The sequence below is a fragment of the Phoca vitulina genome, unplaced genomic scaffold, assembly GCF_004348235.1.
Source record: "Phoca vitulina isolate PV1807 unplaced genomic scaffold, GSC_HSeal_1.0 scaffold13, whole genome shotgun sequence".
Taxonomy (NCBI): domain Eukaryota; kingdom Metazoa; phylum Chordata; class Mammalia; order Carnivora; family Phocidae; genus Phoca; species Phoca vitulina.
This window is the reverse complement of record NW_022589716.1, coordinates 6,830,707-6,857,782: the sequence shown is the minus strand read 5'-3', so window position 1 is coordinate 6,857,782 and position 27,076 is coordinate 6,830,707. Positions and strand designations below refer to the sequence as shown.

The window sequence follows — 27,076 nt, the reverse complement described above, 5'->3', positions numbered from 1 at the left end:
TGAGCTTGGGCGCCCTGCTGTGTGTATGTGTGTGTGTGTGTGTGTGTTTCTCTCCATTCCTGGGGGGCAGCAGCGGGTCTGGGAGGAGCTTGTGAGTCTGGAGCAGGTGAGGGCCGCACAGTGGCCAGTGGCTTCTGGTCTGTGAGTGCAGTTGTGTATTTTGGGGTCCACGGTGTGAAAGGTCTGTCCTAGGCTGTCGCTGGGCTGTGTGGGGCCCTGCTGAGGTGGTGCTGCCCCTCTGGACTGTGAGGGGAAGCCCCTCCACCCAGGGCGGGGTGGGGTGGGGCCGGGCCCACCGCCTTCCCCTGGGCCCTCAGTAGAGGTGGAGGCCCTGTAGCTCACCAAGCTCCCTCCCTGTTTTATTTTTTATTTTATTTTCTTTTATTTTTTTAAGGAGGCTCCACGGCCAGCGTGGGTGGGGCTTGAACTCACGACCCAGAGATCAAGAGTCGTAAGCTCTGCCAAATGAGCCAGCCAGGTGCCCCTCCTTCCACGTTTGAATGCACTAGGTGCAGTCACCAAGCATGTGCCTTTCCTTAGAAAAGAGTTTAGTCCCTGGCAACAGAGGAGGAGAGCAAGGGACTCCGTCTGCCCTTGAAAGTCCGTTTTAGTGAGCTTCCTGCGCAGGGCCTGTCCTTTCTTTAAAGCCCCTCCACTCTGTTGTGGTCCTTGCTGAGGGGCTGGCATCAGGCAGGCGGGCCTCCTCTTCCAGAAGGCAAGGTGAGCTCCAGCACCCCCATATCATCCACCCGTCTCTTTGTTTGCCCACTTGCCCTACTGGTCAGAGTGTGGGAGCCCTGGGATGTCTGTGAACCCCTGGCACAGTGCCGCGCACCCAGCAGGCTCGCCGTCACTCCTGGGGGGACCTGCAGCCCCTCTCTGGGGCCAGTGAACGTGCCTCTCCTCACTGTTCTGGCCACGCTGGCCTCTGCTCTCCTGGAATTTCTCCCCACCTTTGCCCCTTGTGCTGCCATTTTACCTCCACATCTGCCTCCTACGCCGAAGTGTGGGCTCCCAGAGGCCGTGAGCTGGTCGGTCTCGCCCACAGGGACAGGCCTGAGCCACGTGCCCGAGGCCCGGCTGCTGAGTGGGTGGGGTGGACAAGGGGTGTATGGTGGGGAGACACTCCAAGGGCGGAGACCCTGGGTGAGGTGCTTTACACGGACTCGCGAAACCACCCCATTTTACACCAAGGAAACAGTCTGAAGGAGAGTCAGGCTACCCCACCTGGAAGTTGCTCTGTGTTGCCCAGAGTCTGCTCTGGCGAGAGGGGTGCCCCTGGGAACGGTGGGGTGTGGACTGCTGGTCCTGGGCCGGGGCGAGAGGCCCTGGGTCACCACCGGCTCTTTGGCAGGTTTGGGGCAACTGTAGCCATCGGCCTGACCATCTTTGTGCTCTCTGTCGTCACCGTCATCATCTGCTTCACCTGTTCCTGCTGCTATCTCTACAAGATGTGTCGCCGGCCACCGCGTCGTAAGCATGCCTGCCCCCTCCCCGCCCCCCGTGACCCTGGGTGTAGGTGCAGAGCCCAGGTGCTGGGAGGGGGGCGCTGACCAGGGCCCTGACTCGGCTAAGCTGGAGTGAGGGGTGGCTGTGGTCCTGACTGGGATTCTCTCTGCAGCGGTGGTCACCACCACGGCCACCACGGTGGTGCACACCCCTTACCCTCAGCCTCCAAGTGTGCCACCCAGCTACCCCGGACCAACGTACCAGGGCTACCACCCCATGCCCCCGCAGCCAGGGATGCCAGCAGCACCCTACCCGACACAGTACCCCCCGCCTTACCCTGCCCAGCTGATGGGCCCCCCGGCCTACCACGAGACATTGGCTGGTGAGTACCGCTGCCAACGCTGACCCTGCCTGCCCCCCCCCCCCCCCACAAATCGCCTGCTACTGTCACCTCACACTGCAGCCCTCCGTGTTCACAACCAACCAGTGTCCTCTCTGTTTTCAGGAGGTGCGGCCGTGCCCTATCCTGCCAGCCAGCCTCCTTACAACCCGGCCTACATGGACCCCCCGAAGGCAGCCCCCTGAGCCTGTCCCTGCTTCTCTGGCTGCCACTTGGTGTGTGTGTGTGTGTGTGTGTGTGTGTGTGTGTGAGAGAGGAGATGGGTATGCAGGCACGGTCGTTTCCTCCCCGTGCGTGGTGTTTGTGTCCGGTCTGTACACGAGGCTTCTTGTGATGCCGCGCTGGGGAGAAGTCGTTGCCAAGGTTGCTGGGACCCTTCTTCGTTCTCTTCCTCACTTGAAATTGTGCTCTTTTGAAATCTCAAAATTCAAAGACTGGGGTGGGAGTTCTTTCCCATACTGCCCCAGGGAGACCAGGCCGGTGGGGGCTCGTCCTGCTAGGACAGTGGGGCTTTTTGTAGGCAGTGTGCCCACGTGTTCTGGTTTGGGCAGAGTGGCGAGCCACTGCTCAAGGCCATGGCCTGTCCCCAGGGCATGGGGTACTCTTCAAGGAACCAGAGCCATCGTGGCATGGGGGTGAGGCTCGGGGCCTAAGTTGGGTTTTAATCCTTTTAGCAGTCGTCCCATAGTCCCCAGAGCCTGTGCCATGTCCAGCAGAGGGCGGGCAGCCTCCCGAGACCAAAACACTTGAGGCAGAGGCCCACCCACCCGAGCGCGGTCTGCCTGGACTGTCCCTGCATCCTCCCTGGCACCACCTGGAGGGCCACGTCCACCCACGGCTCTGGCTGCCCTGGCTGGCCACGACCCCCACCACAGGTAGGCAGGGCGGCCTCTGTCCACCTGCACACTCAGGTGTCCTTCCTGCAGTGTTTTTGTTTTCCTTTCCTTTTAGGCAAAAACAGTTTGCCTGTTTCCTGTTTTAAAATGTATGTGATCATTTTTGTGAGGCTGAACCCCCTGGGTCCTGGAGGGAAATTGGCCCACTGTGGAGAGGGACCGTCAGACCTCTGATAGGCCCTACCTCTCCCCACACCAGCTTCACAGAATAGCCAGCTCCCGTACCCCAGTCTCAGTGGGTCCTGGCACCCAGGACACCTGGGCTGAGGGGCCGTCTGGACCAAAGGTGGAAGGGGGCCCTAGGTGGCTGCTCTCGACCAGACATGAATACCTCGGTGTTCCCTGTTCCTCTGTTAATATCTCACCAGATCTGTCTTAGCTCTGTACCTGTTGATGTGTTTCTGAGAGTCTAGGGTCTGCACCTTTGTTTATAATAAATGCAAACATTTGGGGCTGCCGCCTTCTTTCTTCAGAGCCTTGGGTGCTGGGACTGGGCATTAGGCCATGTACCATCTTCATCCATCTCTTGGATTTCCATGTTTGCCCTGTCTTTCCTGGGCACACTCAGGTGTCTGGCCATCCCGCTCGGGAGGGTGGAGGACAAAGACTGTGCCACCCTCTGTGTCCCCCTCCCCAGGTCCCTGAGTGTGGGCAGAGGGGCAGGAGGCCTCTCTGAGGCTGCCAAGGAGGGTAGAGGTGAGTGCCCACTCAGTGCTGGGGGGGGTCTTTATTAGTCAGACTTTCCTTCTTGGCCTACTGCCCAGGTGTGGCCAGGGAGAGCCCATACAGCGTGGCTAGTGCCAAGGTCAGGAAGGCCAGAAGACCCAGTGGGGCTAGCAGTCCCGCCTTGGGTGAGGCTCCAGGGCCCGCCATTGGAGGAACGGCCTTGGGCTTCCTGCCCCTGCCCAGGTTGGGACTAGTGTCCCTGGCTCTAGCCAGGGCTTTAGTGGCTGTGGTGGCAGATGGCCTTGGTTTGGTTCCAGCAGAGGCCGTGACCCCGTACATGGGCTTGACAGTGCTGAAAGGCCTGGCATGAGCGTCCACCCACTGGAGCAGGGCCCGCGGCCTCCACTGACAGATGCTGAGCAGGGCGAGGACATCACTCTCGGCCATGTGCGAGTCCGGTGGGGCCTGGCCGTACAGGCGCGTGTAGATGCTGCCCAGGCTGTAGCTCTTCCGTGGGCCATGCTCCGAGGGGCTGCCGGCGTGCTCCAGGGCCTTCAGGGCGGCAATGCTATCCACACAGAAGGCCCCGTCCAGAACGCTGGCAAGGCCTAGGACAGCCAGCTCCGCCTGGAGCAAGGGGAAGTCGTAGCGGTCGCCGTTGTGTGCCACGAGGCACCAGGGCTGTGGCTGGCGCTGCAGGAAGGCTCGGAGCAGGCTGGCCAGGTCGGCGTCGAAGCGCTGACGCCCGTGAGCTGCCAGTACAGCTGTGCTCAGGCCTGTGATCTTACTGGCTTCTGGGCTGCAGGCCTTCCCTGGAGCCACGCACAGAGAGAGCTTGTCTGCCACCCGGGGCGGCGGGGGCACTGTGGGAGGCTGCCCCTGAATATTGGGGGAGCTCTCCAGGGCACATCTGTGGACAGCCAGCAGACACAGCTCCGTGACCTTGGGCTGGGAGGAAGGCAGGCCAGTGGCCTCCAGGTCCAAGAAGATGAGGGTCTGCACGGGCCCCGGGGCTGGGGCCTGCGAGCCCATGCTGGGTACCTGCCGAGCCTGGGGAGGAGCAGGGGTGGGGAGTGGGTGTATGAGTGCCCCAGTGGGAAGAGCTGAGGCCGGCACAGTCAGTGAGCTCCAGGACCCGCTTCCAGGGCAGGAAGCCAGAGAGGGTGGCATGACTTCCTTAGGGGGAAGCACCCTCAGCTGTCTGTTTTGGGGGAAACCTTGGCTCCGCCCCTGGCGCCCACCTAGCCTGGGCCCGGGTGGGGGGGTGAGGCCTTCCCACCCTGCCCCATCCCCGCGGGAGTCCTCACTTACCGAGTAGCAGGCAGCAGCAATGATTCGGGGTGCAGTCTGGCTGGTTCCTGCTGCCGGCAGCAGTGGCGGGAAGTGAAACCGAGTGTGAGCCTGCCTGTGGGCTGTCCTGAGGGAGGCCCGCCCTGCTCATCAGCGGGCCAGGTCTGTCCCTCCCCAGCACTGCCCCCTCCTGACTCCCCAGAGGCCTCCGACCTACAGCTGTGGGCCTGCTGGCTGGCACAGCGCATCAGAGCGCTCACGCCGTGAGAGGCAGCCGGCAGGACAAGGGCCGTGGTGCCCAGCCCTTCGGGGAAGGCCAGCAGCAGGACTCCAGCCTGCCAGGAAGCCCGGCTGTGGCCAGCGGCCACCGTGCACCCTCTCCTTGGCCCCACTTTCTCAGGTCTCCCTGCTGTAGGCCCCGGCTGCCGCCTGCCTCCTGCTTTGCCACACAGTGGTTTCTTCCCATGGCCTCAGCCCAAAGCGATGACTCAGGACAATTCCACAGGCAGGGCAGGGCAGGGCCGGGCTCCTTCCTCAGGGCTGATTCGTTACCATGGGGACAGGGTCTCAACTCCGGCCAGGGACGGGAAGGCTCCCAGGCTTCCGAGGGTCTGGCTCCTGCTCCGTCCCCCCCACTCAGCCCGACACAGATCAGACTCAGGAAACACCACAAGGCTGGCGTGTTCTCAAACAGCCCTTTGCTGCTTTTAATCAGTTGATGGGGAAGGTAGTGGTTCTGGTGCCACCGTGTGGCTCGATGCTCCCAGGTGTCAGCTGCAGTCCATCTCAGGGTCATCCACATCGGTTTCAGCGGCACAGAGGTCATCCAGGGCTGCCTCTGAGCGAAAAGAAGAGGGTTTTACGGTGAAGGCCTGCAGGTGCTGGGCACAGGGGTGGAGGGAAGGCCCACCGCTCCTCCCCCACGCCCGCAGGAACTAACCAGTCCCTTCCACGCCCAGGCCTTGCTCCCTCAGCTACTGCAAGCAAAGTGACACAAAGGCAATTCAGACAGGGATGTTTCTGGAACAACCGTGGCTCTGCCAGGCCGACTCAACAGATACAAGCAAAAGGCAGCCTGCTATGCTCAGAGAAGAGCCAGAGCAGTAAGGCAAAGGCTGCGTGGAGGGAAGACTGCTGACTTAAGGCCAGGAAGTGTGACCTGTCCGTGAACTTCAGGGAAGCCCCGCGGGTGGGTTGGACATGGAGGAGTCCTCCTGCGGGCTCACCTTCACAGTCGGCCACGTCCGGAAGCCCTCGAATCAGCATGCTGACCCCTGGCATCACCTGGTCATACTGATGCAGGACCTCGACGCAGTGCACAGTGAAGAGCTTGTCCTTCTGGGACAGGCCATGCAGCAGCAGCACTGTGTCCCGCAGACAGCGCATCGTCCGCTTCTGCCGCTCCGTCCTGGGGGGCCCCCCGGCCCTCCGTACTGTCAGCCACTGTCTGTGCAGCATCGCCGTGAGCGCCCTGACCCCCTGCGGGAGGGCCGACACTGAGGCGGGGTCCCAGGGCTCCTGCACCCCCCAGCCTGCTCCGCTGGACGGCACCCTGCCCGGCCACCACAGGTGAGGAGGGGTCGGGGCTGCGGGGCATGGAGCGGGGGGGGTCCCTGCAGAGGGTCACCTCGGCCCCCATGCGCTCACCTCCACGTTGCACTGGCAGTTAGAGCCCGTGACCGGGGAGCAGGGGCTCTGCACACCCAGCTTAGCGAGGAGCCACACGGCCTAGAACAAGAACAGACTGGTCCGTCTAGGGCAGAATGAGACCCTGGTCACAGGGAGGGCTTGCTAAGGCTTCTACCACTGCTCCGGTTGCCTTAGCAACTGCCTGTCTATACAATGGGGTCCAAGAAATGGTCTTGGGGCCTTCCCAGGCTAGGCTCAGGGCCAACCCCCATGTCTCACCAGCGACCCACCTGCCTCCAGGCCCCAAAGCCAGGGTGGGACCAGTTATCAGGCCACTCTGCCAAGTCCCAGGACACCCTGGGGCCCAGCTGTATTGCTTCTGTGTAGTGTGGAGCTCCTGGACTGAGTTCCCCTTGTTAGCAGCTGGGTAAACTCTTGTTACCAAAGCGAATGAAAGCTCCGTTCTCCCCAGGAGGAGGAACAGTGGCCCTGAGGTGGGGTGGGGTGGTGAGCAGTTCACAGCAGGGGCTCTGGAGTTTTTACCTCTTGTTCTAGCTGAAGCCACTGTGTGTCCGAGGCCACTTTGTCAGGCCTTGATGTGATGTACGTGTACAGCAGCAGGAGGAGACAGCCTTCTGAAAAGGACGCCCCACCTCTCACTCAGGGTTCCCCTTCTTACCCAGAGCCCCGGGCACAAGCTGCAGAAGCCCTCAGGAGGGCTCTGACCTGTCCCTGCCACCGCCCTTGCTTCCAGCCTGCAGCGGCAGCCCAGCCACCCACTCCCTGCCGGGCTTTACCTGAGCGGGAGCAGAGCTGAGGCGCCAGTTTCTCGTGGTCCGCCAGGAGGGAGAGGAGCTTGACAGTCAGCAGGACGCTGGGCAGGGGGCTCTCGGGGCTCAGGCACTGTGGCAGCACCTGGAACACGCACTGGAACCTACAGTACAGGGGCCCAGAGAGATGGGACACTGGTAACCCAATCCAACTCACCCTCGCTTTTCACCGGAGGGAACAGGCCGTTTTGAGCAGGCGGTACGAGGAGGAGCTGTGGTTCAGACCTGGGTTCAAATGCTGGCCGACCACTACCTGCTTGCTAGGACATCTGCTTCCTGTGAACGAGTGGGTACAAGCCTCCACCGCGATGTTGCTGTGGCTTAGACAGGACAGGCCCTTACCAGACACAGCGCCACCTGTAAATGGGGGCTGCCTCCCTGGACCTGGGGTGCCTGGCTTCCACACTGCTCCCAAATAGGGAGGCAGATCTTAACTTGGGTGTGAGAATGTTATGAGCCCACTACCCAAGGACTGGCCAGGCTCCAAAGTGGCAAATGCAGACTTGGCTAGGGTTGGATTTTACACCACTTGCTGAGCAGACCATTTTTGAAAACACCAGATAAGAGCAGGTGCCCCCTTGGAGCGTGCACGGGTGAGGGGCTCTGGGCACACTCTCCCCCAGGTCTCACAGGCACAGGGAACTAAAGAACTAAGTCCCAAGACAACTGCCATTCACTCAACCCACACAACCTTGTGGGTAGGGAGAGGAGTACTTTTACGTGTCCCCCTTCATGCATCTGCAGCGTCTCAGCACACACCATCGAGGGTTAAGAATATTCCTCAGTATGCCATTAGGAAGCAAGTTCTCACTGTTTGGGGTGAAATCATTTTAGAGCAAATCCTGTACAGTGGATAAGCGGCATGTTTTCAGTTGCCAGGGAGGGTAGAACTTTACGGGAAACTGGGATTTAACCTGGTTGTTACTCAATTTCATCATTAGGTTAGAAGTGGTCTCTAGTGTTCGTGTAAAGTCCCTGAAACTATCTGCAAGAAAAATCTATCTTTATATATGACACAGTGGTTTCCAAATTACTTTTGGATAACATCAGCCTTCTTTTAAAAAATTTTTTCAGAGCCCCAAACATACAAGAGAGAATAGTCCTGCTGTTCTGTTTGAAGCGGGGGATGAGACCTCTTTGCTCAAAAGTCGCTGCCATCTCAGTACCCGGGAATGGCCCAGTAACCAGGAATGACCTATGGCTATAGTCCGAGGGGATGACTTGCCCTCAGGCCTAGGTGGGCAAAGGTGCCCTTTATGAGACCGCTGTCTGCATGGCTCCTTGTGTTGCACTGCACACTGTCAGGGCCTTGGTGGCAAGTGTCCTTCGCTTTCACTCCAAGGTGAACAGGAAGCTGTGTGGTAGTGGGGTTCAGCCTGCAAGGAGGTAGGAATTCTGAAGAGAAGCACCAAGTGGGAGGTGGTGTCGGACCGTGATTAAGGGCAAGTCAAGGAGACTGGCCTGAAACTGGCCCAGCATGCTCTCTCCATTCGTATTCTTACAGCAAATACTGAGTGCTTCCAGTGAGCCAGGCTCCCTCTAGGTGTGAGGATGCAGGGCTCTGAGGGTGTCACATGAGCTAGTGGACAGAAGGCATCTGTCTGGCCTATAGTAAGCATCCCTAAATTGCTGTTTTATCATGTCCTTGCAGACAAGCTCAACAGGAATGGAATGATGGTGTATCTACCAAGAGGACTGGTAAAAAGTGGTTCCTGGAATTCATTCAACACCTATGAAACAAGCAACCAGCCGCTATGAGCTAGGTCTGTGCCAGACACATGGGTGATGGTTCCGAATCTATCATGCTGCCCACACTACACCACAGTACTGTGAGTACTGTGTCCAGCTCTGAGGACTACCGTTAGGATGGACCAGACCAGCTAGAATATCCTCAAATGGAAGCCAGGATCCAGAAGTGTTTTTCGGAAACAAGTATGCTAAGCTCAGAGGCTAAAAGCTTAAGGTAAGTGCAGCCAGTGGAGTTACTCCAAATAGGAACTGACTTCTTGGTGGCGTGCTGAGAGGGAGACAGGATTATTGGATGAGGGGATGGGCTGGATGGTGTTTACAGTTCCTCCCAGTCTTGAGGCTCTGGAATCCCAAGTTAGGAATTTATGACTACAGTGTTCACAAGCTAGGTTCACTATACAACCACTTCCCACAAACATTAAGAGGAGCAGGTAACCTATGACTCATGCCAGAGGGCACGATGATGATGGACAGATTCCCAGCAAGGTCAGCTTATGGGCTGCAGACCTACCCTACACCCTCCGCTTCCTTAGGGAACCCCACCAAACTTAAATGTGGTGTGATTCATGGTCTTCACCTGATCCACGGCCCAGGTTCAAGGCTCTTGGTTCAGCCTTTGTCTGTCCTGGGGACAAGGATGCTTTTCCATAGCGGCTACAAGCCTTCTTTCAACACATGTGTCTCTTGCTTACCTGCCGTACAGAGCCAGAATTAAACCAAATAAATCACTTCCTTGGTTCTCCTAAATCACTTTCTTGGTTCTCCTAACACCTGGCCCCACTTTCCATCACTTCAGAACTCCCTGAACGAAGCCTCAGAACATAAAACCAAGGCTTAGCACTGAGAAGCACAGATAAGTCAAGAAGTGGACAAAGTATAAGGGCCACGGGATAGACCTCAAGAGGTCAGGGAAGACCCACAAAGAATCATGATTTCCATGCTGTGTTGTTATACCTGGGCAGGAAATCAAAGGAAGCATTTTCAGCTAATTTCACCAAAATCTTAAGACACTGGCTCAGGACACTGGCTTGAAGGTGACCTGTTGAAGAAAAAGTCAACAGGTGAAGAAGCATCTTCAGTAGTGGGTGCTGGCCTTGGTCACTGGCAAGCCCCCTTGGGGCTGAGGACACATCCCCATGATCTTGTCTGTCAACCACGCTCTGGTTTCCTGCCCTAGCAGCAGAATCCGGCCCTGCATCTGACAGTAACAGGTGGACGACCGCTCCGCTGTGGCACACCAGGTGCTGAAGAACACTAAGGGACGCTACAGAGAAGCTTTCCAGGCTGCAAAGTGAGTCCTCGAGGCTGGCCTCTCCCGCAGAGCTCACACAGGAGGAACGTGTCGGTGAGTCCCCAGGTGCTCCACTTCTCTTGGCCGCTGCCAAATCTTGCAGAGCCTGGCAGTGTAAGCCGATAAAGAACTGTACCAGGGGGAGGAGATGCACAGCTCCAGGAAGCTGGCAGAGTGGGAAGGCCTTTCTGCCTCCCTCTGCTGGGTCTCCATCACACGAGCCTTCATCCCTGGCAACCAGATTCAATCCAGTGAGTGCCAGGTTCTGTGCTTCTCTCAGGGCCAAGAGGGGAAATGACCCATCATGAGAACCTGTGGTCCTCAGGCTTGAAATCCCAGCCAAGGTACTAGCAGCAAATACAAAAGAAAACACACAAGTGTGAGATGGAGACAATGTCCAGGGCCCCAGTCAACCTGCTGGCCAAATTCTCTAGTTTCCCAAACCCCACCCCACCCCCAACCCCAGCACATAGACCTCCCAGGCTGGTCAGGACCAGAAAGGGACTTGCTTCCTGGGAACTCCTTCCTAAACGAGCTTACCTGCCAAACCCCGGTGGCTGCAGCAGGGTGCTGGTAGGAGCCTCCGAACAACTGCTCAGGAGGTGGCACAGACCGAGGGATGACCCTGGGATCAAAGGCTGCTTCAGGAGAAGGTTTATCAAAATGGAACCTGCAGAAGACAACGTGATTCTAGAAGGTTCTGACAAGGGAGACCTTTTCTAAGGCTTCGGCAGGAAAAGTGAGGGTTCCTTGGATGCTAACTGTCCTCTAAGCTGCCCTTACGACCCACTGAGGTCCCTGTGGGTGCTGAGGGTTCTGGGACATACCTGCTTTGGCCCCTTCTATTTTATAGTCTTTTGCTTAAGTCACAGACTACCACTCCCCCAGACCCTCTGAAGGACTGCCTGGGGTGCTGGTTCTCAGAGACAATTCTAATGGAGCACTGCAGAGGCAAACGGAGCTGTGCAGGCCTCCTACACGAGGGGCAGGTGTTCTGGTACCTTGAGTGTTTGATCTCTGCATCCAGCTGTCAATAGGACTTTTGTGGGATTCTTCTTGCTTTATGGGGTCACCTCCCAGACTGTGGCTCTTATTCTCTACAACTAGAGAAAATGTGAATCAAAACTTGAGCACAAAAGCACAGGCATATCAGAAACTCTTGAATGTAATGAGGTTTGTTTTTTTTTTTTTAAAGATTTCTTAATTTATTTGACAGAGAGAGACACAGCGAGAGAGGGAACACAAGCAGGGGGAGTGGGAGAGGGAGAAGCAGGCTTCCCGCTGAGCAGGGAGCCCGATGTGGGGCTCGATCCCAGGACCCTGGGATCATGACCTGAGCCGAAGGCAGACGCTTAACGACTGAGCCACCCAGGTGCCCCTTGAATGTAACGAGGTTTTTTTTTGTTTTTTTGTTTTTTTAAGTAAACTCTACCTTCCATGTGGGGCTCCAACTCATGACTCTGAGATCAAGCGTTGCATGCTCTATGGACTGGGCCAGCCGGGTGCCCCATAATGAGTTTAAAACAGAGACTGTTCCATCTCCTCAACCTTGGATTAAAACAAGAGCCAGAGCAACTCAAGAATCCTCACATTTTTGCCTTCCTCATGGAAAACAGGAACTCATACAAGGAAAGGAAAGGAAAGTTGTTTGCCCCACTTTAAAATGAGGCAATATAACATGAAAGCTGTAGTCACTAACACTTATTATGGTGCTTATTATGTGCCAGACAGACTCTATTCTAAGAGTTTTACCCATGCTGGCTCATTTGTTCCTCAGAGCAACCCTAACAGGAAGTGTTATCATGAGCTCTATTTTACATACAGGAAAACAGAGGCACAGGCGTTAAGGGACTTGCCTGCCCACATCACACAAGCCAGTAAGTAGTGTGACTGGGACTCCTGCCAGCCTGGTGGGCTGCAACGCCTGCTCCTGACACTATCCTATACTGTCCCTGTAGTTGCCAGATGCCAAAAATATGCGTGGTTAAGGTTCTGAGGTGGCGTGATGGCCAATGGCTTGCAAGGTGCCAGGTGCTAGGAGAGAGGCGATGTATCAGAATTATAAGATAAACTGACACAGCGTATTCTCAGAGTGAAAACCTACCAATGCTAGATTGTGTCCCTCTAGAAAGCAGCAGCATCCCCTCAGTCTGGACCTAGCGGTACAAACCCGAGGCTGAAAGGAACACGAGTTCCTGTGTACTGGCTGTGTTTCTGACATGTCAATGGATGTTGACTGAGGAGGTTTTAAAATAGGCCTGTAAATTCTAGACACATTTCTCTTCAAAAGGTGAGGCCTAGTTTCCTTCCCCCTTGAACATGGCTTCTAACAAACAGAATGTGGCAGAAGTGATGCTATGGGACTTCTGAGGCTAGGCCATAAAAGGGCTAGCTTCCACCTAGCTCTCGCTGGTTTGTTAGCTCTAGAGGAAGCCGTCCACCAGGTTATGAGGTCACCCAAGTAGAGAGGCCCACATGTGGAGAAGAACTCCGTTGCCAGTCATGTGAATGAGCCACTCTGAAATAGATCCTCCAGCCCCAGACAAGCCTTCAGTGATTCTAGTCCCCACAGAGACAAACCATCCCCACTGTGCTCTGTCAGCACTGTTGTCCCACAGAACCAGGAGAAATACTCATTGTTGTTTTAAGCCACAAGTTTGAATAATTGGTTACACAGCAATGGATGAGAGACAGACCAACTCACCCTCTCTGCCCACCAGGGACTTGTATCCTGGCTCTGTCTGGAAGGGGTGAGGAAGGGACATGTTAGCACTAAAAGACTCCTTTGTAGGGAAAGATGGTTTTCCAGATTGTAGAGAACATGCTTCTGGCTTTATAGCCACAGAAGGGCTTTTCCTAGGACTGGAAAAAGTTAACTATGAAAGCAAAGTAATGATTCTGCTAAAACCATTTAAAATACCTGGTTATAAAACTTCTAACTTATTCAGGTGTTAAACTTTTCGTGTCTAGGTGCTCTGACCAAAGGTTTTCTCTATTCTGTATTTGTCATTCTTTGTCAGGATAGCAGTGCAAAATTCAAGGCATTGTGATCCGAATTGTTGAAAACCTCTTTCATTTCCGTATTCTTCTAATCACCCAAAAATATTGGCCCTAATTCCATTACTATTTCCAATTCCACCAAAATATCTTTTTAATGCGGAACAACCTCTTATTCAATAGTCCCCAGGGGCTGAATTCAAAGATTTTCAGTAGAAAGAGGGTCTATTAAAAGGCATGTTGTGTCCTCCAACTTGAAAACTGAGCCAGTTCTTCAGTGCCAGGGTCTTTGTGTTAGAGAAGCAGTCTTAACCCTCTGAGCGCATCAGAAAACGCCAAAACCCTTCTGTCAGAGATGTGTGAAGAGGTGAGGATGGACCCCCCTCTGCTTTCCTGTCTTACCTGGACTAGGCAAGGCAAGAAGAGTTCAATTTCACACCCTGCCCATTATGAGCAAAGGTAGCAGAATGTTCAATACCAGAAAAAGACACCGTGACCCATACTGTTCAAATTTCAAGGCTGGTATCAACAGTGTGCCAGAATTCTCTGGCAGGCAGGGGGCAGGACAAGACCATTAACAAGCTGATCACATCTGCAGCAAAGGCGGGGACTGGTGGACAAAGGTCCCAGGGCAGCAAATGAAAAATAAATGTTCCAAGTAGTTGGGACTGAAATAGACTTATACTTGGGGCAAAATCAGTTATTTGAAACAAATTACATAAAAATGAAAACTGGGGGGAAAAAATGAAGACTGAGCCACCCCAAAAGTTTGGAGAGCATCTTTCCAGCCTTTTTTAGTCCTGAGTATAAAGTCCTATAGAGAGGAAGCCCTTCTAGGGTGTAAGGCCTTTATGCTGTGATGCGCCAAACCTTTCACGCCTGATCTAAACCACCTTCGAGGCCTTTAGGAAAGAGGATCTATGTCCAAATGGCAAAGTTTAAATGGCCTTTATTCAAGACTAGCCTGACCTTGTTTTTCATACTTTCTATAAACCATGCAAAACAACTCTTCCTTCAGCGCCATCATTACCTGATAGGGGCAATGGAAGGAGCAGCCAATTTATTTGCTCGTTCACTGCTTTGAAGCTTTGTCCTTAATTCATTCATCTCTGCATCTTTAAATTGGAGTTCAGACTGCAATGATTGAAGCTGGAAGGCAAAGACAACATACTCGTGGTGGCCCCATCATATATGCAAAATTATTTCTGGGCTTCAAAACATCAAGTTCATAAACGAAAACAATGAGAAATAAGTATGAAAGTCCACTGTGACACAAATGTCCTTTCTGTAGAGCTTTAGCCTTCTTCCTGAATGTGAGCATGGTATTCTAGAAAGACATTTTGACCTGATCTATTGCGAGGTAGTTTGTGAGGGTTTAAATACCATTTACTCAGCCTCTCTAAACTTTAGCTTATCTGTAACACAAATACCTGTCTTCACGGTTGGGGGGATTAAATAGGAAGGATGAATATGAACTGCCCAGCCTGGAGCCTGGCAAGGTGCCTTATCTCACAGTGACATGTCGACCTTTTGATGAACGTAGTGGTGTATGATTCCAGGTCTTCTTGAAAGTCTGGGCAGAGTATTTGGAAATTTTACCAAAACCCCATGCAGCATGGGCAGACCTGCTCTGGCCTACAGCCAACAGTAACTGCTGTTACTCCCTGGGCACACTCCGTGCCAAGTGTAGTCCCAGTCCCAGCACCGTCCCAGCACGTGCAGGGCTGTTTAAGTCTTATAGCAACCCTTCTGGTTATTTCCTGGAACAGATCATGGAAATGAGTCACAGAGCTTAAGTCATTACCCTGAAGTCTCCACTCACATGTGAGAAAGAAAGCCTGGATTCAAACTCTGGTTTGTCTGATTACAACTCCCTTGCTCTTCCATCATGTATGTGGAGAGACAAGTACTGCTGTTAGTGCTGGGCACAGGTTAGTGCTTCTTTAAAGTTTGCTAATTTGCTGAATGAATGGCAGAATAAGACCCATGTCCTTGAGATTGAAGCCTTGGAAAGTGCTAAAGGAAAATGGCGGTATGTATGGACACCTACTAATTTCTTCCCAGAACAGCATCTCCCTCCCCTGAGAAATAATCATTTCCCTACCTCTGTGTGATTTAAACGGGAGCTATCATCTCTGTGGTTATAGTGTGACTCAGGTCAGACCAATGAGAGCCTTGAGATTGGGCGGGGGGGGGGGGGGGGGGAAGGCAAGTATTCATTCTGCTCTGGAGCTATGAAACATGAACCCAAGAGCTGCTGGAGAACATATCCTTTACCATAAGGATGAAGCCTGTCTATAGAGTAGACAGTGAAGACAAGTCCTGGCAAGGCTTGAGTCATTCAAAGCCCCCGCACACCTGTTTTTTCCCAGACTTAGCTATGGAAGTCAATACATTTTCTTTTGGCCTAAGCTAGGTCAACTGAGTTTCTGACCTGGCAAAAAAGCTCTTACTTAAGCCTATTTCTGGAAAGTCTAAGCTATTGATTTGTTCCTACCAAGACCAACTATCATAACTACCACAGCAAAGCAGTTTCTTCTAAGTCCTTTTCCAAACCACATGCAGAACCTAGAAGAAAAGTATATGCAATTAACTGATAGCAGAAAGTATTTAAAACAAACAACTGTTGAAATCTTCCTGGAAGACTTATAGACACTTTGGTCATTGCTTTTAAGAGAACTCAGTGAACAGGCAAAGCTTGTGTCCAGAACAAGAAAAAAATAAAAAAGCTCTGGGTCACCTTTTTGGAAAATTCCTTTTCTTTGTCACCAAGTGCTTGAGTTTTCTCTTGCTCAAGAAGGAAATGTGATCTTCTCTGTTCCTCTAGAATGGATTCTGTCTGATGCAGCGAGTCCCGCAAAATTTTTATTTCTCCATTTTTAATGAGGACTTCTTCTTCCATTGCCTTCATCTATAAATCCCAAATCAATCTTGTGAAAAGCTTACAAGGGAAAGTTATATTTGTACTTGTTTCAACATATAGCAGAAAAAGCACATGTAAACCATGTTCTACAGACCAATGAGTCCTCAAATATATCCATACCAACTAGATGTCACCATGGTCTGCTAGGCCCATTCGTGGAACAGCTGACATTCAGCAAGATAGCTTAAGGACACACTGTCATTCACACATACAGATTCTGTAGGTTCTAGAAGTATTAAACAATCTGGGTCACACACTTCACAGATCCAAAATTTCACACTATGTTCCTGGTTTTCCTAAGGATCTACAGATAGTCATATAAAGGATGTCTGCTTTTTTGTAAAACTGCTACTGAAAACAGCAAACATTATGATGTCGTATCCCCTACAGAAGACATATACTATAAATTTGTCTCAGTACTATGACATAAAGTTTGTATCTTTTTTTGGATCTGGTGTACACTGTTTCCTTTCTTGCCTAGTTGTTAGGAATCTCAGGATTTGGTTTCTTTCAGTCTGAATTTTCTGGCTTTCTTTCCCTAGCCTTCCTCCATTTCGTGGGGCTGAATCTGAACTCTTGTTTTAAAACTTTTACATATCTTATTTTACACTGCTTTATAACACATGCATAAGTGAGTAAGTTAGCTATAAGAACCACAAGTTAAGTCACTTACCTTTTCTTTAAGTTCTTTGTATTGTGCCTGAAGTACCTCTAATTCAAAATTATCTTTAACTGGAACAAATTCTCTGTTTTTCCCTGCAGGAGTTTTTGACATCCCATCTAATCTGGGGACCTTATGAACATCTGTAAAAAACATTTTCCCACTTTTGTCAGTCAATGCTGAAAAGAATCACTCTTGAAAGCAAATTAGAGAAAGCTCTGATAAGCAATATAGATATTTTCCAACCCAAAAACATGATTCAAACTCATAAATGATCCTTACGAAATAACAGATCCTGCCACTTCCCCACCCCCCACCCTCCAATTTTAAGAGTCTCATCTGAAGGCTGAAAAGGTGTTGTGGGGACCTCACTGGTCAGAAGTTGGTGATCTATTATTGAACAGTATTTACTGAGCACCTATACCTACACCAGCTCGTACACCTACTGAGCACCTGGCACAATCTAGTCTCTAAAGGTACAGTGGTGAGCATAATGGATCCAGTCCTTACACTCATGGAGCTTACAGGATATTCAAAACTATTCACACAAATGCAAATTTAAAAAAATGCAAATTTTACAACTGTGATAAGAGCTGCACAAGAGAAGAAATATAGGAAAACCTATCCCAGGGGGACTTGATCCAACTGGAATGACTGGAAGGCTTCCCAAGGAAGTGATGACTGAGCTGAGAGCTGAAGAACAAGAAGTTAAGCAGATGAGCGGGAATGGGGGGAATGGATGGGAAGAATCTGCGAACAAGAAACAGCAATGTGCAATTTATGTATTGTAAGGAAGCAGGGAGCATTCAAGAAATGAAGGAAGGTCAGTGTGGCTCAAACTCAGAAAGGCCATACTGGCCTTGCAGGCCATGTTAAGAACTTTGATCTTTTTTTTTTTTTAAGATTTTATTTATTGACTTATTTGAGAGAGTGAGATAGAGCACAAGTAGGGAAAGGAGCAGGGGGAGAGGGACAAGCAGATTCCAGGCACCCCAGGACTTTGATCTTTATTCTAGACGCAGTGGGAAGTCATTAAAGGGCTTCAGCAGGGATGTTCACTTTTATCTGTGTGAGACACAGCCGGATTTGAGTTCTGAAAAGATCACTCTGGCTGTAGTGTAAAGTCTGATTTACAGGGAGTCAAGACTGGAAACGGGGAGAATTTAGCAGATTATTATCCAGAAGGAAGGAATAATTGTAACATAGATCAGGGAGATGGTAGAGATGATGCAAAAAGGATGGATTCCAGAGATGGATTAAGAAGGTAAAGTTACAGGATTTGGAAAGGAATTAGATGTATGGTCAAGGAAAGGCAACTGTTGCCTTGGGCCACCTGATGGAGAGTGGTACCAGTCACTGTTGTATAGAATATTTAGTCATTAATGAACGTTTTCTGAATGTCTGCTCTGCCAGGTGCCACGCTGGCAATACTGGAGAATGACTGGGTTTCCAGGAGGTGAATGTGTGGGATTTAAGATGCCTGTGAGATATCCAAGTAGAGATGCAAGGTGCCCTCTGTGAGCCCCACAAGACTTCATACATTCTCTAGCTAGAAATGTAAGCTCCTGAAGGAAGGTTTTTTTTGTCTTTTGTCAATTGCTAAGTATGTTACAGTTCCTAAGGTCTTGGGCACCTAGTACAACTTACCGGTTGTATAAAGGAATAAATCTCTTTCATCTCTTGCCTCGGACGGGCCCCCTCTTATGTTCTTATGGCCCAAGGGGGGCAGTGGTATTCATTAGATCTAAAGCCTCCCAAACCTGTCACAAGAATGGGTCCCCATGTGTAGGTATGATGGTTCTGATGGTGGTGGTCGGGTTCCAAGGATCTATGCTTAGAACCAAGAACTTCGCGGCCTAAACTTTATAAACTAAAGTAAAACGTTAACCTAAGTTTCCGTATTTCAAATCGGCTGTTTAACATTCTTGATACATTTCTCCCCCAAATCAAAAGACCTTTGGAGGTACAACCACTGCTTAGCTGAAGCCATTCCTATATTTTAAGCAGGGCAGTGTGGGTGCAAGACACCGGGGCAGCGGTCGCTGTGGGGTTCCGAAGCCACAGCCATCAAGGAAGTCTGGCGAGGTCTGCACCACCCTCCGGGGAAAGGCCCCGAGGCGCACTCACTGGACACGTCCCGAGCAGCGGTCGGGCACTGGCTCAGGGCCTGCGACGCGAGGGTGTCGAGTTCCTCCAGGTCGTCGGCAGTGAAATCCCCGTGCGCGCCGAACGGGTCTTCGGGGTCCGGGACGGCGGCCGCGGGGAAGCCCCGGGCTCGCTTGCTCGGAGGGTGCCCGATGCTGGGCGGAGGGCCAGGGCTAGGCGCCGGGAGCCCGCTCCGCCTCCTGCTGCCCGGCGCGGGGGCTCCAGCCATGCCTCCGGCGGCCAGTCTCCGAGGGCACCGAGCAGGGCCTGGTCGCCGCGAGGCCGGATCGCTGGACCAACCGCCCGCGCGCCGCCGCTCGCCTCAGCCGCTAGGGCCACGCCCCCGAGCCCACGGGCCAATCGGCTGCCAGCCAGCGGGCGCGGAAGGATGACCTAATCCGAACGCGTCGCCGTGCTCTGCGGAGCGCGGGCCTTTCTCGGTGGCGCCCCGCCCCCAACCCAGCTCTACTGGGCGCTCTGGTACCCGTGGCAGGGTCTCCGTGGGTCTCCGGCGGGATGCGTGCTGCGCGATCCGCGTTACCGGGGTGCGGGGCCGAGCCTTACGAGCGTTACGGCGCGGGTGGCTCTGCGCCCCCTCCCTGCAGCCGCGGTGGAGTCCGCCCTGACATTCACACGTACACCTGTGAATCGTGACAGGCAGCGTTCAGGGGTTTGGTCTCTGCGACTTCGCTGTTTTCCTCCCGCCGGACTCACCTCTCACATACCCAGAGATCCTCTTGAGGAGGAGTCTGGGAGAGTGGGGTTGGGCGAAGAGTATGAATACAGCTTTTGGAGGTATCTTTGAGAGAGTTAATGTTTTGAGTGTGTGCATTTGAGATAGGTGTGGAGAAGAAAGGTCTGCGGAGGAGGGGTGATTCTGAGAAGGGCGTGCCTGTGTTGGGAGAGTGTGGGAACTAACTGTTCAGGCTGTTGGCATTCATTCATTTCTCTGAGCGCCGGAGTGGTTTTGTCCCAAGCACAGGTCATAAATGAATGAGGAGGCCAGGAGGTCAAGAAAGGCCCCTTGAAAGTGGCACCTGGGCTGTCCTCCAGGTTGAGTGAGTTACTGAGTTAGCAAGGAGACTGGCATACTCTCGCCTACTGAGACGAGAATACAACACCGACATGGGGGCCACACAAATGCCAGGTAGGAGTTATCTGTGGCAAGGAGAGAAGGTAAGGCTTCAAAGAGGAGCAGGACTTGGGCACCTGACAGGATTTTATTGGGCAGCAGTAGTATGCAGGACAGTTAGCAGGAACAGGGTGTTAGAGAGTAACAGAGGTAAGACTCCACCCTTGTACACTCAGTGCCAAACTTAGCTTGTAAGTGTCCTATGAATGTTTTTGGAAACAGTAAATGAAAGGGAGATGGTTGTCAGAGTGTAAAAGGTCTTGAATACCTGAGTTTAGTTTTTGAGACAACTAGTAGGTTCCCTCAGTAGGTCCAAATGTTGAATGCTTAAGTCTTAATTTTTGCGGGTCTCTGGTCTTGTAAAGTTAGGATTATACTTCATTTGTCAGAGAGGATTAGGTTCCACCAAATAAAATAGTAGACAATTCTCAGGGCAGTGTGCTGGCACTGGATCTTGGGAGTTGTTCTCAGCCCAACAGGGAATGCCAGAAGTCCAAAGTGTGCTGGCTGTGCAACTTTCCAGGAGAGGACCAAAGAGCCGCCCCCCATTAATGTCAAGTACTTTAGTCATAAAACAGGCTTCAATCTATAAAAATCTTTTCCCATTTTGACTTAGCAAAATCTGACTAGTTCTAGAGCCCTTCTTGAAAACACATGATCAGAGAAAACTTAGCATTATTAGCGTAATTTCCAGTGATATCAAGGGACTGGAGGGGAAATCGACTTGTGCCTCTGAATTGTTTCAATATATATGCACTTAGCCTCTGCCTCCTCCAGTTTACTCCTCCTGGAGTCAAATGTGATCAACAAATATAAAGAGAAAAAAATCAAAAAGGGTAGCAGACAACTGGGACTACCACTATATACAGTGGTAAGGGAAGAGCTCACTACTGTGATGTTTGAATTCTTCTAAAGGGAGGTAGTCTCCAGTATAGAGAAGTGACAGGCAGAAGGAAGAGTTGGTAAAAACAGTGAGTCAGCTTGCTTGCAATGTAGACCATTGTGGCTCAAGATGATCAGGGGATGAATGGTATCAGAAGGTAGGGAGTGGCATCCAGATCCCTTAAGGCCTGACAGGTCATTGTGGGGACTCTTACTTTTGCCCTAAGAAGCCACTAAATTCTGCGCCAAGAAGAGACAAAGTATAACTTTGTGGTTTAGCAAGGACACTCTGCATCCCGAGTGAAGGTTAGACTGTAGGGGAGCAAGGGTAGGGGGCAGGAAGACAAATGTGGATGTGATTGCAATAACCTGGGTGAGGGATTTTAGGTCAGAATGGGGGAGGGGTGTGTGGGGGTGATACTGGAGGAAGTATGCAGAGGCCAGATTTAATCTTGCTGATGGGTCAAATGTGGGGTTTAAGACATGGGAACCTAGCAAGGACCTTTCTGAAGCCCTAGTATAAATGCAGACCTGGAGGTTTCAGAGTAAGCTTGGTTCTTAGAAACTTTCAGGAATCTTTCTCCTTTCCCCAGTTTTATTCCCTTTATAATGCATATTGTATGTATTAGTGTTGCTCCTCTCCCATAACAGAGAAATTCCCTGACAACAGGAATTGCTCTTTGGTACATGTGCAGCATGCACTTAGTGGACTCCTGACATGAAAGATGAATAATTCCATTACAACAAATGGCCATGTGGACGTCCTCATAGACCTTTTTTTCTCCCCCAAAGTACAAATTCTTCCATTAACCTCATGTAATGTATTCCATCGGGTATACAATGTTACAAAAACAATAGCCATTTCAAATGAATTGGTTTAATTCCAGGTGACACAGAGTTCAGGATAGAACAAAGACTGAAGAGCACACATTGGCAGGATTCTGGGCTAGGTTCACTCTGACCTCACAACTAAGGTAGAAGTGACTGAGTAACAAGAAATAAAGAAAATATGAGCTACTGTATGATTATTTTTTTTTACAAAAGTTTATTCTTAAATGTACAACAGGATCTAAGACAACACTTCATTCCAGCTATAGGTAGCAACAGACGCTATGACAGGGAATCCAGATGTTTAAACAGGAATGGAATTAAGGATCATCATTGCCTCGGGCACAAGGAACAGCTTACTTTTTGCCAGATTTCTTAATTCCACCTGTGGCTGCAAAAGGAAAAAAATGTCTCAGCTAAGGAATATTAGTACCTGGATGGGAAAAATATACTCCTTACAGTAGAAGTGCCAGGGGCCTGATATGGATCCTAAAAAGGCTCAGCTCTTGTGCGGGGCATTCTTTTTGATACAAGCATGCACAGGGCTTTACCAACAGTCTAAGCTGGGTAATATCTGCATGAAGATGAGGCAGGAGCATGAATAACGGCTGTGCACTGGCCTAGATCTACACTGTTGAGTATTTCACACACTGGTTCATTTGATCCTCATCTCCCATCAACCCATTTTCCAGATAATGAAATCTTAGTGAGATGTTGTTCAAAGATGGTCTGCGACAAAGCCAAGATTCCATCTGGGGTAGTCTGACATCCAAGTCCACACTCTCAACTGCCACATCACACATTGCTACATTATGATCCTGGGGTGTGGTTTACTCAGTATCTTTATTTTATACAATTTACATTTGACCATATATTTGGCACACAGTAGATACTTAAGAAACAGTTACAAAATTAAATATGCCCAATGCAGTAATGAAGATCCTAAATGTCTGACAAAATGAACCTTTAAAAAACGAAGTCTTCAATGAAAAACAGGTAGTATAAGATTTCACTAAAGACTGACCTTGTCCCTATGCACAATCACAGATTAAAGAAAGGTACAAAATACCTCATGATCCAAAAAGGAATCTCAATAACTAGAATCTCAGCACTGGGAATCAAATCAAACCCACTGGATAGAAGCCTTGGGAAGCCCTGGATGACACTCCCACCATTCTAGCCTCCACCAGCCCCAGTGTGGCTCACAGTGATCCCATAGGGCACAAATAACTATAGAAGAAATTGTTCACTGGTCTGAGGAACGTAAACAGCATTTAAGAAGCACAGAAAAATATCTGGTCTGTTGGGCTTGAAAGATCTTTTGATATATAAGCAATTCTTCCTGCATAAAGAAAGAGGCAGAATAGTGGGAGGATTAGGTTAAAAGACCATATAGCGCAATAACACATTAAGGAACCTGGACTCCATCTTTAGGCGCACCCAGAAGTGAAGACTCAGGATGCAAAAGAATTTACTAGAATTAACAATATGAGCGGTTAAGAAATGTTATAAGCAAAAAATTGGTGAAATACGAATTTGGGGCAAGAAATAGCGGACAATATTTGGAAACTTAACTCTACGAATTTGTATCTAAGATATATGAATTTTGGTGTTTCCATTTACAAAGCTGGTCTGGCTCCCTCCCCTTCCCGCTGCTGCGAATCCAAGCCTGGCGGGGACTGTCCGCCGTAGCGGACGCGAGGACCTCACCAACGAGGCAGGAAATGGACCAGACTGATGCTCAGAATGTTTGCCCGGCTTGAGCTCTCTCTACTCGGCCCTCACTTACCCAGGGGGCCCTTCCCCGCGGCCTTCGCTTTTAGCTCCTCGAGTTTCTTCTGCTCCTCTTTCTGTTTCTGCTTGAATGCCTTATCTTCCTAGGGAGAGGCAGACGGGGTTCACGCCAGGCAAATTTCCCAGACCCTCCGCACCCGCCCACGCCTCCGCGCTCGCCCTCACCTCGTCCATCTCCTTGGCCTGCTTCTTGGGCTGCTTCAGGGGCTTCTTCTTGCCACCTGTGGGCGACACAATCATGCTCAGTTCAGTCCCCGCCGAGTCCTGTCCCTCTCCGCCCGGCCATCCCCGCACACTCACCTTCGCGGCCGGACATGGCGCCTGCCGCCCCTTCCCCAGACCCTGCCGCCGGAAGCGGAGCTCCCTTTCCCACCCCCTGCGCCTATATTTCCACGCGGGCCCTCTGATTGGCTCCTAGTCAGGAAGTTGCCCTCCCGCTGCCGGAAGCAACTCCGGGGGCGGGCGTTAAAGGGTCAGAGATCTACTAAGTGGCGGGCGCTCTGTTTGGGTTGCAGTTCCCGCATTGGAGCACCAGGTACGAGGTGGGGGTTGGCTTGCAGGGGGAGGGTCCGGAAGCCAGGAGGGGTGCTTAACCGGAAGGCGCTAGGCCTGGGACCGTGCATGGGAAAAGCACTGAGGGTAGAACGAAAGGCGCGTGCCGAGGCCTTGAAGTTCAGCGCGTTCCTGGAACCGAGGTAAGCACGCATGGGTGGAGGGAGATAGGAGGGAGGTGACAGAAATATGGACGGGGGCTAGATCACCTGGTCCTAAAGTTTTGGAGGCCGCCAGAAGGAGTTTGGATTTTATAATAGAGCCGGGGTATGACTTTTTGCAAAATCTGTTTATTCATTTAGTACTTTTTTGTTGAGTATGTACTATATGTAGATAGTATTGTAGGCACTGAGGTTGCAGCAGTGAGCAAAACAATGCCTACCCAGGCAAAGCTGAGATTCTAGTGGGTGAGACAGCCCATAAGCAAAGTAAATAAGTGAAATACATATCGCAGGTCATGTGATAAGTGCGTGGAGAAAAATAAAGCAAAGTGGGTAGAGTGCTGGGATGGGAGTGCATGGCAATGACATTTGAGCAGGACTTGGAAAAGAGAAGGGAGCAAGCAGTGCAAATAGCAAGCCGCTGGTGTGGGGATAGCCTAGTGTGTTCCAGCAACATCAAGAAAGTGCATGCATGGTAATTACCTGAACGATGTGGTAGCTAACCTTATTGTGGTACACGTTTAGTGATACATACCTCTATCAAGTGTATCAAGTTATCACGTGTGTATCTTAAACTTACACAGTGATATATATCATTTATACGTCAATAAAGCTCGGGGGGCGGGGGGAGGAATAAGGTCCATATGATTGGAGCAGAGTGAGAAGAATGAGAGCCAGGAGGTGGATGTCCTGTAGACCATGGAAAGAATTTTGGCTTTTACATTGAGAGAAATGAGGAACCACTGGAGAGTTTGAGCAGAGAGGAGCATGGTTTGGCCTGTGTTTTGAAAGGACCACTGGCTGCTCTGTTGACCGTAGACTGTAGAGGCTAGAGTAGAAGCAGGGAGACATTGTTAGTCACTGGGACAAGGTGGTAGCAGTGGCAGGGATAAGAGGATGAGGGATTTTGGTTTTAGAAAGGAAGTAGCATTTGCTGATGGATTGGATATGAGATGGGAGAGAAGGATGTCGGGTGATTTGAGGTTTTTGGTCTGATTTGGACTTGAAGTTTCCATCAACCAAGATGGAGAAGGCTGTGGAAAAGGCAAGTTGGGAAGGGAAGTCACGATCCCCATTAATCTTCTAAGCAGAGATGTGGATTGAGCAGTTGGGTAAATGAACCTGGAATCTACAGGAGACGTCTGGGCTGGAAAAATCAGAGTATGGTTGATAGTTTTTTAAAGTAATGGTTTTGGGGGTGGGGTGGAGGGTGGTGGCACTTGGCTGGCTCAGTCAATGGAACGTGTGACTCTTGATCTCGGGGTCGTGAGTTTGAGCCCCAGGTTGGGTGTAGAGATTACTTTTAAAATAGGTAATAGTTTTATTGAGATACAATTTATATATCATACAATTCACTTATTTAATGTGTACAATTCAGTGGTCTTAGTATATTCACAGTGTGGTTCAACCATCACTATAATTAATTTTATAATATTCCAGTAGATGGCTTTTAAAGCCACGGGACTGAATGAGAGTGGAGTCCGAGGACCTTGCCCTGCAGCACTCTCTGTGGAGAGGTTCAGGAGATGAGTGGGGCCAAGTGTAGAAGGCGTTTCAAGGAGGAGGAAGGTAGCATGAGCCCCAGGCTGCTGATAGGCTGAGTAAGAGGAGGCCTGAGATCTGATCACTGGATTTAGCAACGTGGAAATGACCTGGACAAGAGCATTTCCGGTGGCATGGTGGTTGCGAGGGCCGGATCAGGGAGGGTTTGAGAGAGGATGGGAGAAGAGGAACTGGAGACAGCGAGTACCAACAATCTGTCAAGGAGTTTGACTGTACAGAGGGGCAGAGAAGTGGGGCCGTTGCTGGAGGGATGTCTGATCAGTTAGTGAGCAGTGTCAGGTGGGGAGAGCTCATGGGACCTGGGGCACAGCTTGATCTTCCTAGAGCATGAATTCTTCATCTGGAAGAGCAAGAGAGAAGGTGGAAACTGGACAGACACTGGCAGGTGGGAAGGTATGGTAGGAGTTTAGAGAAGTTGTCTTCCAATTTTTAAGTATTTTTTTAGTGAAAAATGAAGCAAGCCATCGGCTGTGAGTGAGGAAGAGGTACAGGTGATGGAGGATCGTGGGATGGGCAGTTGGTAGGAGATGGTCATCTGGATAGAATGGGAGAATGGATTTGGAGGGGCAAGGTTCTGAACGTGGCCCTCAAGACCCTCCTTAATGTGGCCTCCGTTTACCTCTTCAGCCTCTCCTCTGCCCACTCTCCTTTCCTCTGTTGTTTTCCAGCGGCACTGGCTGCCTGTCAGGTTTTAGATGACCCCAAGTGCATCTCCACTTTGCCCCCTCTGCCAGGAACACCTTCCCTGTGCTGACTGAGGGCCTGTGAGATGTTTGAATGGGGAGGGGCTGAGAGTCAGGCTGGAGTTGGGGCTGGGTGGGCGAGAGGAGGGACTGGAATAGAGGAACAACTTGAGTCATTTCCTCACAGCAAAGTCTCTGCTGTCACCAAGCTTATGTTCTAGTGAGGGGCCTAGCAACATGTAAAGAAGGCAAATATGTGTCTGATGGAGACAAATAAAGCAGGTGGCCCAGGAGGGGAATGGTCAAGGAAGGCCTTGCCACGAGGTGATATCTGAGCCAAGACGTAGACATCAGGGTGAGCCAACTGGAGCAGCGGAGGAAGCAGCAGGGTTGGGTTTCGTGTGTTTGGGTACCCATAGCGGAGGACAGGGGCAGAGAGGAGGAAGGGGATGACAGTCAAGAGGACCGGGGCTTGTTGGCCACTGGTGGGACTGGTGTTCATGGCAAGTGAGATGGGAGCTGTCCGGGGGGGGGGGGGGGGGGGGGGGGGGGGGG

At 51.3% G+C, this 27,076-nt stretch overlaps 4 protein-coding genes and 1 long non-coding RNA gene across 10 annotated transcripts in view; 2 read left to right on the top strand and 3 right to left on the bottom strand.

The window, feature by feature from the left end:
* SHISA5 (shisa family member 5) overlaps positions 1–3,197 on the top strand; it is a 20,018-nt gene extending 16,821 nt beyond the window's left edge. For both annotated transcript variants that reach the window (XM_032412674.1, XM_032412673.1), the window contains exons 4-6: positions 1,355–1,473; positions 1,622–1,831; positions 1,955–3,197. In XM_032412674.1, the coding sequence (XP_032268565.1) occupies positions 1,355–1,473; positions 1,622–1,831; positions 1,955–2,034 (409 nt within the window). In that variant the 3' untranslated portion in view covers positions 2,035–3,197. The remainder of the gene's footprint in view (positions 1–1,354; positions 1,474–1,621; positions 1,832–1,954) is intronic.
* An 82-nt stretch (positions 3,198–3,279) lies between these two features.
* TREX1 (three prime repair exonuclease 1) lies at positions 3,280–4,805 on the bottom strand. Its single transcript, XM_032412672.1, has 2 exons — positions 4,723–4,805; positions 3,280–4,461 (listed from the first exon to the last, which is right to left on the bottom strand). Exon 2 carries the CDS (start codon positions 4,441–4,443, stop codon positions 3,499–3,501), a length of 945 nt encoding a protein of 314 aa, XP_032268563.1. The 5' UTR covers positions 4,444–4,461; positions 4,723–4,805; the 3' UTR covers positions 3,280–3,498.
* Positions 4,806–5,381: 576 nt separating this feature from the next.
* ATRIP (ATR interacting protein) lies at positions 5,382–19,253 on the bottom strand. Of its 3 annotated transcripts, XM_032412671.1 has the most exons (14): positions 18,909–19,253; positions 16,794–16,924; positions 15,938–16,108; positions 14,228–14,346; positions 12,905–13,062; positions 11,202–11,303; positions 10,741–10,870; positions 9,864–10,547; positions 7,128–7,264; positions 6,874–6,965; positions 6,349–6,429; positions 5,928–6,180; positions 5,642–5,678; positions 5,448–5,539 (listed from the first exon to the last, which is right to left on the bottom strand). In XM_032412671.1, coding segments are annotated over exons 1-14 (2,343 nt in total). In that variant the 5' UTR covers positions 19,156–19,253; the 3' UTR covers positions 5,448–5,538. The 3 variants fall into 3 exon arrangements, with proteins under 3 accessions (XP_032268560.1, XP_032268561.1, XP_032268562.1); XM_032412669.1 differs by lacking the exon at positions 5,642–5,678 and having other exon boundaries at positions 5,382–5,539; XM_032412670.1 differs by lacking the exon at positions 5,642–5,678 and having other exon boundaries at positions 5,382–5,539; positions 6,874–6,962.
* Positions 19,254–19,376: 123 nt separating this feature from the next.
* The window catches only part of CCDC51 (coiled-coil domain containing 51), a 12,750-nt gene continuing 5,050 nt past the window's right edge, over positions 19,377–27,076 (top strand). Inside the window, exon 1 of one of the 3 annotated variants that reach the window (XM_032412666.1) lies at positions 19,377–19,721. In XM_032412666.1, coding sequence (XP_032268557.1) covers positions 19,703–19,721 — 19 coding nt within the window. In that variant the 5' untranslated portion in view covers positions 19,377–19,702. Of the gene's footprint in view, positions 19,722–24,040; positions 24,258–27,076 lie in introns of those variants that run through there. The other 2 variants (XM_032412667.1, XM_032412668.1) reach the window with 2 other exon arrangements.
* LOC116637244 lies at positions 21,802–23,990 on the bottom strand. Its single transcript, XR_004300437.1, has 4 exons — positions 23,863–23,990; positions 23,728–23,783; positions 23,558–23,645; positions 21,802–22,159 (listed from the first exon to the last, which is right to left on the bottom strand). It is a non-coding gene; the product is annotated as an uncharacterized LOC116637244 (long non-coding RNA).